The 19344-nt window shown below is 36.1% G+C and overlaps 1 protein-coding gene across 13 annotated transcripts in view; it reads left to right on the top strand.

The window, feature by feature from the left end:
- Positions 1 to 18066, top strand: part of DCUN1D4 (defective in cullin neddylation 1 domain containing 4) — a 43255-nt gene extending 25189 nt beyond the window's left edge. For all 13 annotated transcript variants that reach the window (XM_052780094.1, XM_052780084.1, XM_052780083.1 and 10 more), the window contains 7 exons: positions 3627 to 3718; positions 6145 to 6215; positions 7886 to 7977; positions 8871 to 8979; positions 12930 to 13034; positions 13495 to 13597; positions 13708 to 18066. In XM_052780094.1, the coding sequence (XP_052636054.1) occupies positions 3627 to 3718; positions 6145 to 6215; positions 7886 to 7977; positions 8871 to 8979; positions 12930 to 13034; positions 13495 to 13597; positions 13708 to 13763 (628 nt within the window). In that variant the 3' untranslated portion in view covers positions 13764 to 18066. The remainder of the gene's footprint in view (positions 1 to 3626; positions 3719 to 6144; positions 6216 to 7885; positions 7978 to 8870; positions 8980 to 12929; positions 13035 to 13494; positions 13598 to 13707) is intronic.
- Positions 18067 to 19344: the final 1278 nt, after the last annotated feature.

The raw sequence follows: 19344 nt of genomic DNA, 5'->3' as shown, positions 1-19344 counted from the left end.
CATGGTCAGCTTAATGGTTGTGTGTCTGTTTGAAGGTACTGGTGCTGGTCATCTTGAGAAAGCTGTGAGCCGTTGAGGACTTGCTGTTTGAAACTCTGATCTGTTCAGTAGATGCTTGGTCCTCCCAAAGTATTCGGATATCTACCCTGTGCACTCTGGCAGTTTGTATTTGTCTGTGTAGCAAGAGAGACTGTCCTTAGCACAAAGACAAAGCACATCATCTTGCAGTATATACCGAGAAATTCCAAAGATATGAGCATTATTCTAAGATACAAAATGGATGCTAGATGTCTCTGGCAGTTTTTGTTTTTCTCCTCTGCACCTATGGTTCCTGAGATAATCAAATCTGTATTAATGCTAATTCAGACGACACAGTCTTTGGAATCACCTTTACCCTGTGCTGCCAGGTTGGGCTTGCTGTGGTAATTGAACCAAGTTGTTCTACGCTGTAATATCAGATACTTGTCTACTTGCTTGCTTGTATCTCCCTCTCATCTCGCTTCACCAAGCACTTCAGGGATTAGGAGTTTCTTGCTAATAGAACTAGCTGGTTTGGCTAGACTATGGGGAGAAATTCATTTGGTGTTTGGAGTAAGGAGGGGGAGAACAGGCTTCATCTTTATGCCTGAGAAATCACTAATACTGGGTCTGCATTGGTGTTACTTGTTTCTGTCATACTCCTTTTCAAGTGATCTTTGTCTTGCAGAATATGTGATCTGCTGTTAGTTCCTTTAGGTTGAGAGAAAGGCATCTGAGATTCATCCAGCCATTTTTGTTGCATGGTTTTATGCTCCTGGCCGTGCATGGTCTGTTTTCATTACAAAAGTGATACGATGTCACCTGCAGTTTTAATGAACGTCTGGCTAACTAGCTTGTAGCAGCGACTGGGATAGCTCAAGACGATATCCTTTCTGACTTTATTTTCTGAATTTGTGAAGTAATTTCTCTTACTGGCAGAGGTTGGAAGATTTGTTATCAGTTCTGGCTTCTCAAAAATCAAACTCCAGTGGTCAGATACTGAGCTTTTTGAACAATGATAAGTTTGAGGCCAGAGCGTTTTGCTTGGAGTTACTTGGCCTTATGTTGGGCACATGGACTTACTAATGAATATTGTTGTTCCCTGCAGTTCCTAAACAATGACCTTAGCCTTAAGCACAACAAGTGACTTTCAGTCCCTTATCAGTCCTATGAAAACTGAAAACTTGCTATGTGTAGATGCAGTGAATGTATAAAAAGGGCAGGTTTTTTTCTGTTCTTGTTCACCATTCCTCTTACACATACTGCTGTCATTGGTGTCTTGGTTCAGGCTACAGTATTTAGCTCTGCCACTTGTAGATGCAGGAATCCTTTTTCTGAAATACCTGGATGACCTAGAGTGCTGTCAATAAATTTGTTTTTTGAGGGTTCCTTCCCAAATCCACTGTTCACGTACTGACAGATCATGTGTTGTTGAGTTACATGAACAAGCAGGGCAAGGCATTTGGTTATCATCCCTTCTTAAGAAAAGACATTGATTCTTGTGATGAAATATCTGTCTTTGGGAACCACATTAGCTTTGCGTGTCCTAGGTCCCAGCAGTGCTCTTCCAGACTTCTTGAATAAATAGAATAGAATAAAAGATGTTGGCTAGCTCCTGCTACAATCAGTTTTCCACTTGGTATTCCAGTTAGTGTTGGTCACGTTTGTTTGCTACAAAAAAGGGGATACTGAATAATTAGACTTTTGCCAAAGTGGCAGAATGCCACCTTTCTTTGACTCAAGACATTTTTTTGATTCCTCTGAATTCAGAATAGCCTAAAAAATACTGGATAGGTCTTTCATAATCACAGTTCATTCTGCAAGTATGAGAATGTTAAGTTATCAGACCTGTTTTTTAAAAAAAAAATAAAGTTGTTCCAACTCTGACTTATACCTTCTAGCTTGGTTGTTTACTTAGTGGGCAGTGCTGTCAGCCTGTTCCTTTGCAACTGCAGTAAAGCTTATATAAAGTAGGTAATTCAAATTGAAAAAAGTGTTTTCAAAATGAAAATTAAAAAAAAAGACCCCTACAAATTGTAGGTATGTGAATATAAGTGTTTCTGAGACATGTATGGCTGGCATTTTTCTGCAGTGTTTCACTTTGCTGCAGGTCAGTGTGTTTCAGTACAGTGTTAATTTTTCTTTCCACTTTGAAATTTCTTAAGAGACTCATTTGTATTTGTTGTCCAATTAGCAATTTATCATTTTGCTCTGACTAGTATCACTTTTCTAATGGTTAGTTGCTTTAAAGGAACTATGACAATAAATGTGAAGTAGTTCTTTGAATTACTGACAGAATGATCTGTGTGCTGTTAACTTCTAGCTACAGTTTCTCATAGCTGATAGCTGAGCTAGATGGAGAATAGTAGGATCAGTGTACTCTAAGCTCATAAGTATAGACATCTTTTACATGTCTTTCTAGAAGAACAAAATGGTGATGAAATCAACTCCAAATTAATTTCATCAAGTTGTTTCAGAATTCTCCTTGAACCAGTTGGCCACTTTGTTGTCCTCCCCCAGCAGGGTTTGACACTGTAAGAGGAAGGGCTGCATGCTTGGAACATGTACAGAGCCGTCCTTGGCTACATCCTCTAGTCTAAGCCATTTGTTCCTCGGCTTTTTTCAGCCTTTATGAGTCCAAGCTACTGCAGAGTGGTGGAAATGGATCAGAGAATGCATATGCAGCAGTGAACAACTACTTGGACTGCTGAGTCTCTTTCCTCTAACAGGCACAAATGGTATTGTCTCTGTTTCAGAAAAGTGTAAACAGGGTGGAATAACCCATCAACGTCTGCTATGCCTTCCATGCTTTAGGTGTTTCAGATGCTAAATTGAGGAGCCTGGTACTTCAGTATTGTTTCCTGAATGTAGTTAAAATTCCTTGTGCTTCTTGTTGAAGGAGAGCATTACCTTGCCGGTCGTCTCTGGGGAGAAGGGCCACTATGGATCTAGCTTTTCAGATAACTGTTTACCCCGTGATGAATGAGGTTCCTTGAGTTACTGTCAGTGAGGACCTGTAACCTGTTCTCTGTGGTTCTTTTGTGTTACCAACTGGCTTCAGAATAATGCAAGTATGAGTCATGTCTATTTTGGCCTTTATGCCTTTTATAGGATTTTTTGAGAAGGCAAAAGGAGTATGTGCAGTTCTCCTTAGTTAATAATTCAAAGTGCACGATGTATGTGTGTGCCTACAGGTAGGACCTGTGTTGACTGTGACATGGAATTACTCTGGGTTTAGACCCACAGCCAAGTTGCAGCCCATCAGTTGATTGTGGTAACTGATAGTGTGCACAAGTCTTACTTGAATTTACACAAAGCAGTTTGAGGTTGAATTTGAACTAGTCTGTATTTGTTGTAAGGAAATTTTATGTACATGGATAACAATTATGAATCAGTTGAAGTATGACAGACTGAGCAAACACAGTATTTAGGTTCAGTGATTCTTAGTCTGTTAAACAGTGTCCCAGATGACTGGATATGAGGGCAGAATGTTGGGTAAACTGGTTCATGAAAGGAAAAAATGTTGCTGCTTACGGTGGCTGTTGACTAAAAGATTGCTTTTAAAAAACTGATGAATTAATTACTTCTTTCTCTCTCTTTTTTTAAAGTATGTATAGAAAATATGATTCAACTAGAATAAAAGCAGAGGAAGAAGTCTTTTCAAGTAAGAGATGCTTAGAATGGTTCTATGAATATGCAGGTAAGGGTGAAATACAAATTTCCTTCTAATTTAATTTACACTGGAATATAAAAATTTCATTAACTGAGCTTTTCCAAGACTGAATATAGAGGCTTTTTTTTGTAAAAGTCTTAAAGAAGCTTTTCTTATGTTCTGTGTAGCGTGAAGTTGAAGAGTTCAAGGGGCAATTTTGTCTTTGTCTTTATAAAAAGAATACAGAAGATGTGGAACTTAAAATATTTTGGAACATGTATACTTGCTATTCAAATCTATAGTTAAAGCTGTACTTCTGTCCAAAATTTTGTTACCTCTCTGGCTTTAGAAGTTCTGTCATCTGCCGTGTTATTGCTAAATAGTACAGAATTATGCTTCAGGAAAAGTGTGTCTTTAATTTAAAAAAAAAAAAAAAAAGTGGGGGAGGTGGTAACATTAGTTTTGTTCCTGGTGAATCTGGTGCTTATGGTTATGGTTTCAAGGAAAGAAGTGAATAAATTCAAGTATCCCATACTAGTCTTGTCTTCATACAGTTTTCCATCACAAGGTATAGGGAAGGTAGACTGAATTATCTATTCTTGCCCTTGTGTATGAGAACTTTCTTCAGGCTTTACTTCTAGGACCGTTAATTATGATCTGTGGTCACAAAAGATGATCCTTTAATAATGAAGTTGGTGGTTGTATTCATTTTTTTACACGTGGTTTTCTGAAGGAAAGAACTTGAAGTGTGGAGAAAAATGATCTCATGACTATAAAGACCGAAAGGAAATGAAAGAGGTGATTAACAAAGAAAATAAGGTCATCTTCCAGTTTTCTGATGCTGTCTTGGATAATGTTGCTCACAGCTTGTTCTGTTTTCTCTACTTCTTACGCATAATGAAGAGTGACTTAATTGGATGTAATAAAATATTTTTTTTCTTCTAATAAAATCACATAAACTAAATTAAATACTTTGAGATCTCACTTGTCTGTGGGAGTCTGTAAGAGAAGATTCAGACAAATTCAAGCCAAATCTAACCTGTTAGATTCTCTGCCTTTCTGACCAGCTTGATTTATTTTTTTACTCTAGCAACAGGGATAACTCATTTTTGTCAAGACTTTTATGGAAAGAAGGGATGAAAGGAAGGCTGTGTATGAAAGAACTTTTGGGTTTTCATTGGATGCATACACCAAGATAAAACAGAAAAGCAGAGAGTTATGATTCTGTTTACAGTGTTGAGTAACATTCTAAAAAATGAATTTTCAAAGAATAATCTCTTTTGTGTTTTTGCTTCATAAGTCTTCTCCTTTATATATGCACAGTTGACACTGCATTTGTTTTTTTTTTTTTCCTAGTGTGTCTTTACATTACAGAATGAGTCTTTTTAAAGACTGTACACTCAGAGAACTGTGAGAGGATGTCACGAGAAGATGGGAAAAGATATAATTAAACCTTGTTATTTCTAGAATAGTAGGTCACCTAATAATAAAACATAGATTGATCTTCCCTTTATAAAACCTCTTTTCTTGCACATGTGATCTTTATATTGGATGAAAGTAGGCATTTCAGCTTATAATTTTTTTTCCCAAATGAGCCCTTTTAAACATGAGTAAAATAATTCTAACAAAATAGTCCAAAGACTTAAAATTTACTTAAAAAAAAATAGAATTGCTCAGTACAATTTTTAATGCCTATATAATTTTTCAATAGAGTATTGTAGAAGTAACATATATAATGTAACATCAAATATCTTGATTTAACAGCATGTTTTAGTAGTAGTGCATTTTAATAGCATCTATATTTTGCATCTTTTTTTTCTTTTTAAGTTGGCAAAGAAATAGCTGCAATTTGTCTTCCTTTCCCCCTGCAGTTACTAAAATTCAGATAATATGTGGCCGTGGTATAGCAACATGAATAAACAGGAGCACGAGATTTTAATTTTAGGGTATTTTTTTCTAGGTAACTTTATATAAAGATAGTATTTGACACAATAAAGAATGACATTCTGGAAATGATAATATATTGTATACTGTATAGTGATGCATCACATTATTACATGATATGATCTTATGATAACAGTAGAGATTCAAACCAAGAAATGAGTTTCACTAACCATCATCCACGCATTTAACCGTGGTAAATTTCGTGGATGTTCTGCTCGTCTTAAGTGCATTCTTAAAGGTCTTATTAATTTACTCTTCCAAGATTATTTCAGTAAGTGGGTAGAATAAAGGATATTGTCAGGAATGAAAGTTGTTTTACAGTTTTTCTGTCTCTGTTTCCAAAGGTGAGATAAAGATTTAAGTGTATCCAAGTCTGATAGTAAGTGTGGAAATATTTATTGCATGTTAAAACAAACAAACAAACTAGATGGAAGTTCAGATTGTACTGCATGATTGCACTTCTCTTGTGCTGTAAAGGTCAGACTGTTTTAATTTTCAGAGATTAAGTAAAATGCATTTTTTTTTTGCAGGTGCTGATGACATTGTAGGGCCAGAAGGTATGGAGAAATTTTGTGAAGACATTGGAGTTGAACCAGAAAATGTAAGTTCAAAGTCCATCCAAAAGATGCCTAATCTGTTATGATGTACATGAGCCAGTCTTGTATCTCTTATTTTTCCATCAAGAATTACTTGGTGGAGTAAGGAAAAACTTGGGAGTTTTAAAAAAAATTAAAGAAATAGGAATGAGGGAGGTTTATATACACATTTGGAAACAACTTGCCTTTATTTTAAAACCCAAACTGTTAACCTGTAAAAACTCCATTTTGTCTTTGCTGCCACCCCTTCTTTTTCACTTTCTTAACCCCTCAAAAAAGAAAGAGATTTTAAAAAAAGGAAAAAAAAAAAAAAAAGAAAAAAAGCTGATGGTTGTCTTTTCTGAAACAATGAGACAACACTGGAGATTTAGTGTAGCAACTACAAAACTACAAAGCAACGATTTCTTTGGGTTTTCTAGGAAAGAAAGAGATTTCAAATATTGTGAGTAATATTAGCACTCCCATTATGCCATTTCAAAACACAACTAAGGAAAAAATAAAATTAAATATATATATTTTATATGTATGTATATGTAGAAGTAAATAAAATTTAAAAAGGAATAGTTGTGCCTTTTACAAGCTTTTTCCTAGTGTCTTAATTTTTGCACTTTAAATGTATATGCAAGTCCCATCTTTTGTGGGATTCATAAAGCATCATCTCTGACTAAGTAAAATGAGAATTGTGGTTTTGAAAGGTTTACTGGAAATATAAGATGTAATTTGCTAATTTTGGCATTTATAGTATAATAAACCCTTGAAATTTATGCAGACATCTGGGTATATAAGTAGGTAATGCGATTCGCATTAAAAACCATAGAGGGCTGTTCTAACATTAGCTGGTTAATGGCTGATTTGCAAGTTTAAATGACTTGATTATGTTTTTCTTCTAGTCTGCAGGGCCAGTTGTCCTGCAGGTTTTTCCATCTATATATCAAAAGTGGTTTCTTAAGTTCCTGAATAAGATAGTAATCTTACGGTATCACTTTATCTAAATTCTTCATTGCTTCAGTCTTCTGTGTGAGATGTGGAAAGGACTCTGTTTTCTTTTGGGCGATACTGAAGTATTTATGTATCAGCCTCTGTTCTGATGTGTGTTAATGTTAGCTCACCTAGCTTTACTTAACATCTACTTGAATTATACTGCATGTTCAGACCTGCAAAATCAGGTAGGCTGACTATACCCTTGGGTAGCTGGATTCAGCTGGGACCATTATTAGCTTTAGAATAATTGGATTTCACAGAGCTCATGGATTGTAACTGTTTCTCAGCTAGATGAGAATTTAACAAATGTCAAATGTAACTTGTTGTCAAATTGGTACTTAAATTTTGGAGTTGTTTTGGGAAACCTCTTCTGTAGCTTTTGCACCAACTCATCTTCCTCGTTGCACTGCTCACTAGATGACTCCGCATGCTCCCTTGAAGTAAGGTGGCTACTGGTAACTTGGGTGGATGTTCACTCTGTATCTTTGCACTGTTACCTTCTCTTTGTTTGGATTATGTACAGGTTTGTCACTTTCAGGGTTTTTAACTTTTAAAATAGTGTAGCAAAGATCTGAACATCCCATTTATACGAGTAAAGCATTCATAGCCTACTAAACAGTAGTTGTTTGAAAAATGTGTGGATCTTTTTGTTAATTCTTTTCAGTCTTTTTTTTTTTTTTCCTCTTTAAAACAGGTAGTTATGCTTGTGCTAGCATGGAAGTTGGATGCACAAAACATGGGCTACTTTACATTACAAGAATGGTTAAAAGGAATGACATCGCTACAGTAAGTGCTTTGAAAAACCTCTTAAGTTTGTTATAGTAAACCCAGTTTTTTAGAAAAAATACTTTGATGTTTTGACTTAAAATACCTAAAGCAGAGAGCTCTACTGTGAAGTAGAAGCCATACATTTTTGGTCCTATTTATGGTGATATGACCACTTAGAGACAACTTGAAACCAGACAGCTGCACATTTAAATACAGTTGGATTAAAATGTCTGCAGTCTCAAGAAAACAGAAATGTCGTGAAGTTCAACATTGTTTCTGTCCCCAAGGACATCTATCTTTGTCACTGGATTGGACCTATCTATTAGATATTGGTATATTGTTAGAGCATGTGTAGTTTAAAATGCTAAATAATACAAACCCTTTCTGTGGCTGCATTGCCACGTTCTTTCTAAAAGTTGCTTTCTTCAGTTGAGAGCTTGCCTTCATGGTGTAATTAACATAAATGTAGCTGACTAATCACGTGTTTCAAAGAGAGTTGGAGAAAGACCTTTGTTTTCACTTATCTTCCAGAACAGAATCACTAAAACTGTGTAGGAAGTTACATAGTTTCAGCAAAACTATAGAAGTATTGTTTCACTCCCATGGTTTGCTGGTTGTTTGCCATGTGTAGACAAGCTCTTGGTTTAATCTGTTGGAGAGTGCATTTTCTACAAAGCCAAACAAATTTTTATCAGAGTACCAGTGTAAGACTTTACTACTTTAGCTAAATCCGTTACACACTGTGGGTTTAATCAAGGCATTTTATGCAGACAAACTCATAAACATGCCTTTGTAGAGAGTGATGTATTTTGAACAGATTGATGGGGATATGTGTTAAAGATACTTTTCTAAAACATCAGACATCTGTATAAGAATGCAGACTCTAAATTGACTTTGTGCTTTTCTTGTAGATGTGATACTACAGAAAAATTGAGAAATTCTCTGGAGTACTTGAGATCTTTATTAAATGAGCCTACCAATTTTAAACTTATTTATAGATATGCATTTGACTTTGCACGGGTAAGTACTGTGGAAGACCAGCATCTGAAATTAAAACTTTACTTTCATAAGTAATAATTGAAAGACTGTCTACTTCTAAGTATGTTTCTCTTAAGATACCACTCAAGATTGCTTCTAACAAATGGAACTGTTTGTGTTCTAAAAAAGTATATGCAAAATGCCAGAACTGGAAAAGGAGAGTAATAGGATGCTTGATGTTCAGTGGTTTAGTGTTTTGATGTGTTTTGTTACCTCTCTGCTTCAAGCTATTTTGTGACTTCAAGGAAATAATTTAGGCCCTATTCTGTTGCATATTGGAGCTTTGCCACTTACTGCCACTGGCTTTATAATTATGCTGGTTTTTCTTCTTACCATTTGAATTTTGTGAGCATAAACAAAACAGGAAGGCACTTCAGGCATTTCTGCAGGTGGTAAAAATAACTAACATGATAAAAGCTGGACATGATATAATATAAATACTGGTTCAGAATACTGTTGGAAAGTCATTAATGATGTTCTCAGTATTTATTAAACAATATCCTCCTACCAGTCTTCTTACTATAAAATATGTATTGATAAAATTGTACCTGGTATTGGAACCCAAAATATGCATAAGACTATTCCTACTTAAAGGGCAAAATAAAAGAACTCTAATTTTCTGAATTAACATTTTGACATAGAATTTGGACACCCATCTTCCTAATGTGATGGAATGTACAGAAGATTTAACTTAAAAATGATCACAGGCAAAACTGAAGCTCAGATTTCAGTGCGGGAGTACCAAAAGCACCAAGAAAATTTGTAGCAAAAAACGTAACATGAGAAAAATAATAAGAAATTTAACTGATAGCAATTCTGATAGTTAAGTCTGTTATAAGTAACTCAGATTTGTGGTATATCAGTGCTTTCTCCATGTCAGCATGCAGAGATTCGTGGTAGCTCACTTTTAACCAAGGAAACCTACAGCTGAATATGACAGAATGGATGGTATTAGTTAGTATGAGGAAAAAAAGCCATATCCACATCTTAATTCCTCCTCTGCTGTGTGAAGATTTACTCTGCCAGTTTTGCTCAGCATAAAATGTAAAGGCTAGAAATAACTAACATTGCCAAAGAAGTTCAAGATACTGATGAAATATTTGGAATAGATTAAAAAACGTTTTAGTAGTAGCAAATCTGCACCAGCCGATGGCCTGTCAAAAGTAATTGCAGAAACTTAAAAGAGGATAGTGGGTGGAGTTTTTTCAAGAGGTACCAAATTGATGTGACAAACAGTGGCCTTGAAAAAGAACTTAAATATTGAGACACAGATGGTGTGACATCATTTGTGACAAAAAAACCCCGATTGTAAGCTGCAAGTCAAAGGCATATCAACAAGGGAATTGTCAAAACAATATTGGATTAATAGAATTATTGAACTTTTAATACTATAGAGCCAGGGGAAGTCTGTAGGAGAATGGCAACTAGTAAGACTAGCAATGAATGCTGACAAGGGCTGATACGTTTATCTAGATGCGGCAGATGAATCTGTACATAATTTTTATCAGAATAATTGAAGTGATGGATATAAAAAAGCTGATGGGAGCAGTTTTGGTTTTTGATTCAGAAGATTGTGTAATTTCCATCCTAAGGGTAATCATTTCAGGGAAATGCTCTGTGGCAAAAAAAACACTTGTCTAAACTTCTGAAGTTTTAGAAGAGAATTTTTGAAAGCATCTGTTGTAATTTGGTATTTAGAATTAGTTTGTCAATAAAAATAAGCATCATTGAGGTTTTATGTGGCATGCACGATTTAAGTCAGCATGGATTTGAGGAAATAATTTAAAACACCATATGTTGGTATTAAGCACAAATACGTTCCTCGGTCCCTGTTCCCCATTGTCATTGCCAAGTTTCAGAACATACAGATGCATGTATTTCATGGCTTAAATAGGTCTTTTATCTGAAATGTTGGGAAAGAAAAAAATCTCAGAAAGACTGTCTATGATCGATGTAAAACAAATACTGAAATTTATCAGAGTTTGTTAATATATTCTTTCCACTGTATCCAAGAAAGAGAATGTAAGTATCTGGAATGCATGTTAAGAATGAAATTGGAGCATCTGTCATGGCAGATGTGCCATTAGGCAGTTGGAGGTGGATATAAAGGGCTTATCTGAACAATTTGTTCTGAACAGTAGTCTGAGAGGGAGAGTGTAGAAACTTCACAATGTAAGGCATGTAAAACCAGCGTGGCCAAAGTAAAGGCAACAGAGCCTGATTTCATTAACACTTGAGTGTGTGGGAAGGATTCAGAGTATAAACAGTATGGAAAATAAAATGTATTCTCACAGCAGTATGATATCTGCTTAAAGGTGTTTGTGACAGAAGTGTAAATGGGCTTTGGAAAGAGGCTTAGTTTTTGGAACTATTTGATGTTGGAAGACAATGAAAGAATTGTATCATATTAATAAAAAAACACCTTTGCAGGTTTGTTTTTCAGCTCTATTACTAATCGAAAAGCTTTCTTCGTCCTGGAATTTACTTGTTTTCCTCCAGATCAGACTGAGTGAAGTCCCTCTTGTATTTAGTGACCAGAATGTAAAACAGCTTCTGATGTTTTCAGAGTTGCTGGCCTCCCCACTTTCCTTCCAAAACAAATCTGCATTAAATCCTGTCTACACAGTTTTGGAATTGAGATGTATTTTGTGTGAAATGGGTTTCAAGAAGAGAGGATGACCTTGTGGCTAAGGCATTCAGTTGTTGTCTGAGAAGGGGATTTCGCTCTACCACATCCTTCCTACATGATAGAAGACAATTCAGTTATGTTTTGAGCTTGTTTTTTTTAATAAAGGTGTGTATTCTGTAATACATAAAACTGAACTTGTACAGGTGAGACATAGGGGTCAGTTCCCTTTGTCTTGGGTAGCTGTCTTGCACTGTTCTATTAGGCACTCCCTGTATCCTGGATATCCCTATATCCCTGTTTTTTCTTAATTTAGACTTTGCAGTCTGCAATCATGAGTACATATAGAGAGATCAAGGTCTACAGTAGCTAATGTGGAACTTTATTTTTTTGTGATTTCATTAATTTCTGAATTTGTAGCTTAATGCTATAACCAAGGCATAAAATAAAGGGCGGGGTTTTACATTCCATCTCTCACCAAAATTTGTTTAATTTCAAGGCAACAAATGTAGATGGATAAACTACTTAAAATAACAAAATGGAATCTTACATGCACACACGTTACTTTTGAGATGTGCAGAAGTTGTGTTATCAAATATATTAACTTTCCCACTGATTAGATGCAGTGAGTCTGCTGGGTACAGATGATGCTTCTTTCTCCTGACAGAAACAAAAAAATCATGCCCTAAGCCTTAATATAATACTGCTATGTTGAACTGAAACTGGGACAGTTAACTGAGAGGGGTCTCCATGTACTAGTATATTATGTTCTCTCTGCTCATTTGATAATTAATTTAATCTGAATTTCATGTAATCAGTAGAATAAGAGAACAAAGAACCTCCTTGGCTCACTCTTGCATAGTCAGTGTTACTTGATAGCTACTTAACTATCTAATGACAGTTCATACAGTTGTAGTAATAGTGCAGGAAATATGTGCAGTGATACTATTTTAAGAGACATACGGCTATGCAGAGGCGTATGTGCAAACATGGGTACGGGTCTAATGGCAATTGCTTTCTAGAAAGGTCTGAAGTCACAAACAGGAGCATATGCCTCATCTGCAATAGCGGTGAGTTTTTTGGGAAAGTCAATAGAAAGCAACATCTCTGTATAGAAAGCCATTAGCTATGAGGAGGGAAATTTTACTAGGAAGTTGTGTTTTCTTACACTGTTACATACTGCTATTTATTATTTATTTGTTAGTTTATTTTATGTATGGGTGAGCTGTAGTACAGGCAGTCAGGGAGGTGAAAAATCCTGAAATCATGCTCTTTTTTCCTTTTTGACCATTTCCTCTTTATGCAGGAAAAGGACCAGCGCAGCCTAGATATCAATACTGCCAAGTGTATGTTGGGCCTTCTTTTAGGAAAAACATGGTCCCTTTTTCCAGTGTTTCACCAGTTTCTAGAGGTACGAAGTTTGAAACAGAATTACATTTTTTTTGATCTGTCTTTTCTGATACTTTAACTAGAGGTAGAATGAACAGCTAAGATTTTTTTGTTTTGATTTAGAATATACTAACCCCCAAAGTAGCACTTGTAAATGGTTATATTACCTTTCTTCCTTTTCCCCAAATCCCCATCCTGTTAAGGTTTGTTTAGTGCAGGACACAGTATAGAATGTCTTTGATTTGCTTTTGGACTTTCATTTTATTGCTATATTTTTGTCCACTAAAATATGTCTTAATCAGAAACAGGAATTATTCAACACAAGTTTGACTATGTAGCGGTTTCTTTAATCCCGTTTAGTTTTAGATGGCATGCAGATTTAAATAATAATTCATCACAAGGTTTAAATTTTCTGTAAGAAAATCTGAATTTCAGGGAGTTGAAAATATATTTTAGTAACTTCTGCTTCTTGCCTTAAGCAGCAATCAAAATACAAAGTTATCAATAAGGACCAATGGTGTAACGTTCTTGAATTCAGCAGAACAATTAACCTTGACCTCAGTAACTATGATGAAGATGGAGCCTGTAAGTACTACCATATGTTGGTGTTCTAAAAAAATTTATTTCTCTAAGCTTAATCATTCAGTGTCCTTTTACAAAATTTTGTAAAATACAGTTATTTGATCTCTCTACAGGGCCAGTGTTGTTGGATGAGTTTGTGGAATGGTATAAAGGAAAACAGATGACATAGAAGTTTAACTATGCACAGCCACTCAAGAGTCACTGTTACCACAGTTATGTCAACCATTGGCCATAAACTGCTATTTGTATCAAAGTGCATGCTGCTTTTCTTGCACTGCATCCCTTTTGCAGGGAACTTTTGATGTTTGCTATTTAACAAGCTAGCTATGCTTGCTGTGTAGCATTGTTCTCTTTGAAGGCTGCTTTGCATTTTGTATTTACACTACGAATTGGTGAACTTGCCAGCGTCTTCACTGTGATTATGTGTATATTGCTGTCTAAATTTTGTATATGTGTATAAAAAAAAAAAAGCTTCACCTAGGGATTATTTCTGCAGAAATGTATTGTAAAAATAATTTTGTGGCATATTTCTAGTCATCACTTACATGTTTGAAACTTTAGTTATTTTGTTTTTCTTTTGGTCGCAAACATAACATTTGAGAAAATGAAATGAACAGACTGCTTAGACATAGTTATGTGAAGAACTATTGTCAATTTTAATGTTAGTATTTGAGATGCCAATTTCTGAGGGGAGAAGACATGCTGTGACTTTCTTCACCGGAGTTCGCCAAACCCGACCTATTGCTTAACAAGAATGAAACATTGGTGTCTTAAAAAAAAAATAATATATATATACATATAAATATTAAAACACTGTAATAGTTGTACATGCCACAGATGATTTCCATTTGAAGAAAAAAGTACTGACTTTTTAATGTTAAAACTGCAGTAGTCATTATAGGTACAAATGAACAAATTAAAGTACCTTTTAAAAATGGGTTTTAGACTTTCGTAAATTGCCTTTGGCATACTCTTAATTTTTGGTGTACCAAGAGTGTTTGGTCTATGTTGCGATCTAGTGAAATTGAAAGTTCTAGCTAAAATTAGTTGTTTGGGGAACAAAGTCTGCTCACCCCTGGCACATAGATAATACAGGTTTGGGGTTTTTTTGTTTGCAACACTAGTCTTTCCCAGGGTCTCTAACTTTGTGTTTCTAAGTAATTAAAAATGTGATAGCGAATAGTCAAAACATTACTTTTATTTTCATGCTGGGCATGGGAATTTCCTAGCAGAATGTCCGTTGCAGGCAATGGGCATGTTAAACACCAGCATTAAATGACACTACTTTTTAGTAAGGACCACTGCCTATTTCACTCATTTCTTTATATGTGTAGGACAGTTCTAGTGATTATTTTGGTGAAAATGAGTGAATGGAATGATGTTTAAGTTCTGTAATTTTGTCACGTTGTCTTTGCCTTGCCCTTCTTTATTAAGTAGTGTTAGTGTTGAGTTTTATAAATAGGTCCTTGAAGTATCTGGTGCTATTAAACTTTGATCTCTAAGGATTTACTAAAATGTTCCATATTGATTCACGGAGCATTTAACAAAAAAGGGCCAGTGGATGTTTTGGAACAATGAATAACATTACTTTTCTGTAGAAATATTTTACAAGGTATTGGCAGTTTTGATATTTCTCTAGAACGCAATCCAGGGGAAGGGGGGGAAAGTGTTTTAGGTTGAATGTGAAATTTTCAGCTGTATTGAGGGCCCTATTCTGCCATCACTGAAGTCAGGAACAACTGTCATTAACTTGACTGCTTTCAGGATTAAGCCTAGTTTAGCAAAAGCACATTAATTTGCTGTCCTGGACCAGGAGGTTGTAACTGTGGTGCTACAGGTGGTCAGTTGTGTTCAAATTTGTTTGTTGTTGTTGTTGGTTTTTATTTGTCAAACTCAGCTGCCAAAGACAAAAATCGTTTATGTGTGTTTGTGTATATTTGTATATACATAAATATACAATAGGTATGCATATACAAAACCTAGAATTTCATGATGCTAAGAAGAAAATACTACCTTTCCCCTTGAAATAGTCATGTTCGGATTTCCATGACACTAAATAACGCTCTTTAAAGTTAATAGTGGTAAAACATACATAGTCATTGCTTTCTCATGTACTAATACGCATAAACTTAATTCCATGTTTGATGCCAGTTTGCACAAGAATTAATTCAGTGGAGTGTGGTATTAAATGTTTACAATAAGCCTCTTACTAAAACACATATGTTTTATTAAGACTTCTGATGTAAATGTGTATATTACCATAGTATAACCGTAAGGAAATATCAGTGGAGCTGCTGGTTTAGTTCTTAAAAGAATGAATTTAGAAGCAATATAACTTGTAACATTAGGCTAAGTTGTGGTTGCTAAATATAAGTGAAATACTGTAATTTTTCTTAAACATTAAGCTAGTTACTGACTCTAGAAAAATGTTTAGCACAAATTGGCATGAATCCTGCAACAAATACAAGGCTTGCATAAAAGGTTTTGTATGTCACAAATAATTTGACTTCCAAGAATGGAAGCAAGAGCCAAAGAGACTTTTAATCTATTACTGTTATAGGTATAACTTTCATATAACAGGGTCAACAGAAATCTGTTCAGCTAAACCAGGTGCTTTTTTTCCAGGTTTTGCTAACGATTAGCAGAACACAAAATTTAATTAAAAGCAAAGAAAATGGAGGAAAACAAACCTCAGAAAGTACTCGTGCTGTATAAGTAAACAAACTTCATTTTTTTTTTTTCTTTGGGTAAAAGTAATGGGGAGTGATGGAAAGGAAGAATGTGTTTGGAAATGAATCAGATGCTGCAGATTTTTTTTCTTCCACTTGCAAGCAGGATGAATCTGTAGTCTTCAGCTGGTTTATAAACATGCATCTTCATAAAATAAACCACAAATTCAGTTACGGCTAGTAGACAGCTTTACTCACATTTATAGAGAACAAATGGACTGATATGGACCCGTATGGCTTGATAAGCTTCCCTGTGCTATCCATCCGTCTGTTTTTGCTATGTATGCTGATAAGCAGAAGATCCTAGCGTTGCCAGCTCTTGTATTTTGGAGAAATTCCCTCTCATTTTTAAATAATTGTGGAAACATAACTAAGCTACTCGGTTTACCTTATATTTAGTACAAGTTTGGTGCTTGCTTTTTTGTTTGTTATGCAATCATATAGTTGATGTAGGCTCTTTTTTTTTTTTTTTTTTTTTTTTCCTTTTGAAAAGGAATACACAGGATATGCTGACTTCTTGGACAAGACACTGAGAGGTCATTCTGGCAGAAGTGTCATGGGTCTTATGCTAATGTTTTTGGTGTACTATTACTGTCCTTATAGCAGAAACTTGATGATCTAAATGCAATTCATGCTTGCTATTTGGGAGATGTAAAGTGGAAAGCCAGTTAGTGAAAGGAAAAGAGCATCCAGAGACTACAGCAGTGGACACTGTAAGTTGATAGATGACGAACATTTGGAGCTCTTTGGACTCGATGATCTTAAAGGTCTTTTCCAACCTAAATGATTCTATGAATATTAGTAACCAAAACATCCCACAAATTAAATTTCATTCTACAGCAAAATAATATTATTTCAAATATTAATGTAATTCTGTGTAACTGATGTTTTGTCACTTTTTATCTTTTTCAAGGAAAGTAAGCTGAAGAGGATGGAATTTATTGGAATCCTTTATGTAGTTGAGTTTTCAGTTAAAACCTGTTTAAGGTTGTCTTTAAGCTACAATAAATATTTGAGCTACCTTTGTGTAGCCTTTTCTACCATTGTAGAGGACTGGAGGCTTCTCCCATTTTACCACAAATACATGCATTTTATTTTGTCACAAATATGCTCACACAATCAGAATTAGTTACAGCTCATTGCTACTTGGTTAATGTTCCCAGGTTACTTTTTTGAAGGACAAGAAGTGGACTTCAGTTGTGTTAAGGTTTTCCCAGATTTCTGTTGACCCTCGGTCACAAGTCTAACAAATTGTTTAATACTCTTGGAATTCATATAGACAGCTTTAAAGGTTAGCTTGTGCCCTGGTTTTAATTATGACTGCTAAAATACCTCTTTCTAGGCCTTATATTTTGTCCTTTCATATTGCTGTAAAAGTGTATAGAATCCATCCACCAACTAAATAGTTTGTTGTCTGTAATTGAGACCAAAACTCAGCTTGATACTTCCCGCCCTCCCTCACCCCGCCGTGTGTGTGTGTGTGTGTGTACATGTGGTGTCACAAAATAGTACCTACTGATGCTGCTGTTGCAGGAACAGCAGTTAACTTGTAACTGTGAATGCTTTACGTCTTAGTTATTTGGATATTACAGAAATACAGTGTGCTAAACTCCTGTGACTCATGACCTGACAAAAATACTGTTATGCCACCTAACGTGAGTTCATCCAGTTGATTTTTAGGTCTTTTGCTGGTGTTGATGTAAAATGGCATCCCACAAATAAACAGTATTTGTGTTGGTTTCAGCAATTGACTTCAGATTTTTCTGTGGTTCATACTTTAGAAATTCTCATATCTGAACATATATCACGTCAGCTGGCAACATTTATCATTTAGTAGCAGAGAACTTGTATGTACAATCTTGCCATCCTTATTTCTAATAGTAAGGCAAATCAGTATTTAAAACTTTGTTGGAAAAATCTATGTTTCAAATGGAGCGTGTGGGTGTAAAACTGTATCGTAATAGAAAAGCTTTCAACAAAAAGAGTCAATTTGAGCAGGAATGTCTCTTAAGACAGAATTTTACAAGAAGCATGATCATTACCCACTCATCTTGACACAGGCTTTTGGCCCATGAGGTCCTCATAGAAAAGCTGTTGATGTATGGGCTGGATGAGCAGACAGTGAGGTAGACTGAAAACTGGCTGAATGGCAGGGCCCAGAAGGTGGTGGTCAGTAGTGCAAAGTCTAGTTGGAGGGCAATGACTAGTGCTGTACCCCAGGGGTCAATGCTGGGTCCGATCCTGTTCAACATCTTTATTAATGACCTGGATGATGGGACAGAGTGTACTGTCAGCAAGTTTGCTGATGACACCAAACTGGGAGGAGTGGCTGGTCATGCTGCCATCCAGAGGGACCTCGTCAGGCTGAAAGGGAGAAAGGGGCTGACAAGAACCTCATGAACTTCAACCAGGAGAAGTGCAAAGTCCTGCACCTGGGAGGAAACAACCCCATGCACCAGTATATGCTGGGGGCCACCCAGCTGGAAAGCAGCTTGGCAGAAAAGGAACTGGGGTTCCTGGTGGACACCAAGTCAAACATGAGTCATCAGTGTGCCCTTGCCACATAGAAGGCAAATGGTATACCAGTCTGTGTTAGAAAAAGTATTGCCAGCAGGTTGAGGGCGATGATCCTTCCCCTCTGCTCAGCACTGGTGAGGTCACACCTGGAGTACTGCATCCTCTTCTGGGCTCCCCCGTACCAGAGACACCCCGACATACTGGAGAGAGTCCAGCAAAGGGCCACAGAGGTGATGAAGGGACTGGAGCTTCTCTTCTATGAGGAAAGGCTGAGAGAGCTGGGACTGTTTAGCCTGGAGAAGAGAAGATGCTGGGGGGATCTTACTAATGTATATAAATATCTGAAGAGAGGGTGTAAAGAAGATAGAGACAGACTTCTCAGCAGTGACAGGACCAGAGGCAGCGGGCACAAACTGAAACACAGGAGGTTCCCTCTGAACATCAGGAAACACTTCTTTGCTGTGAGGGAGACCAAGGACTAGCACAGGTTACCCGGCGAGGTTG

The sequence above is a fragment of the Harpia harpyja genome, chromosome 2, assembly GCF_026419915.1.
Source record: "Harpia harpyja isolate bHarHar1 chromosome 2, bHarHar1 primary haplotype, whole genome shotgun sequence".
NCBI classification, from domain to species: Eukaryota; Metazoa; Chordata; class Aves; order Accipitriformes; family Accipitridae; genus Harpia; species Harpia harpyja.
The sequence above is the reverse complement of the archived record's forward strand: the minus strand, read 5'-3'. Positions and strand labels throughout refer to the sequence as shown.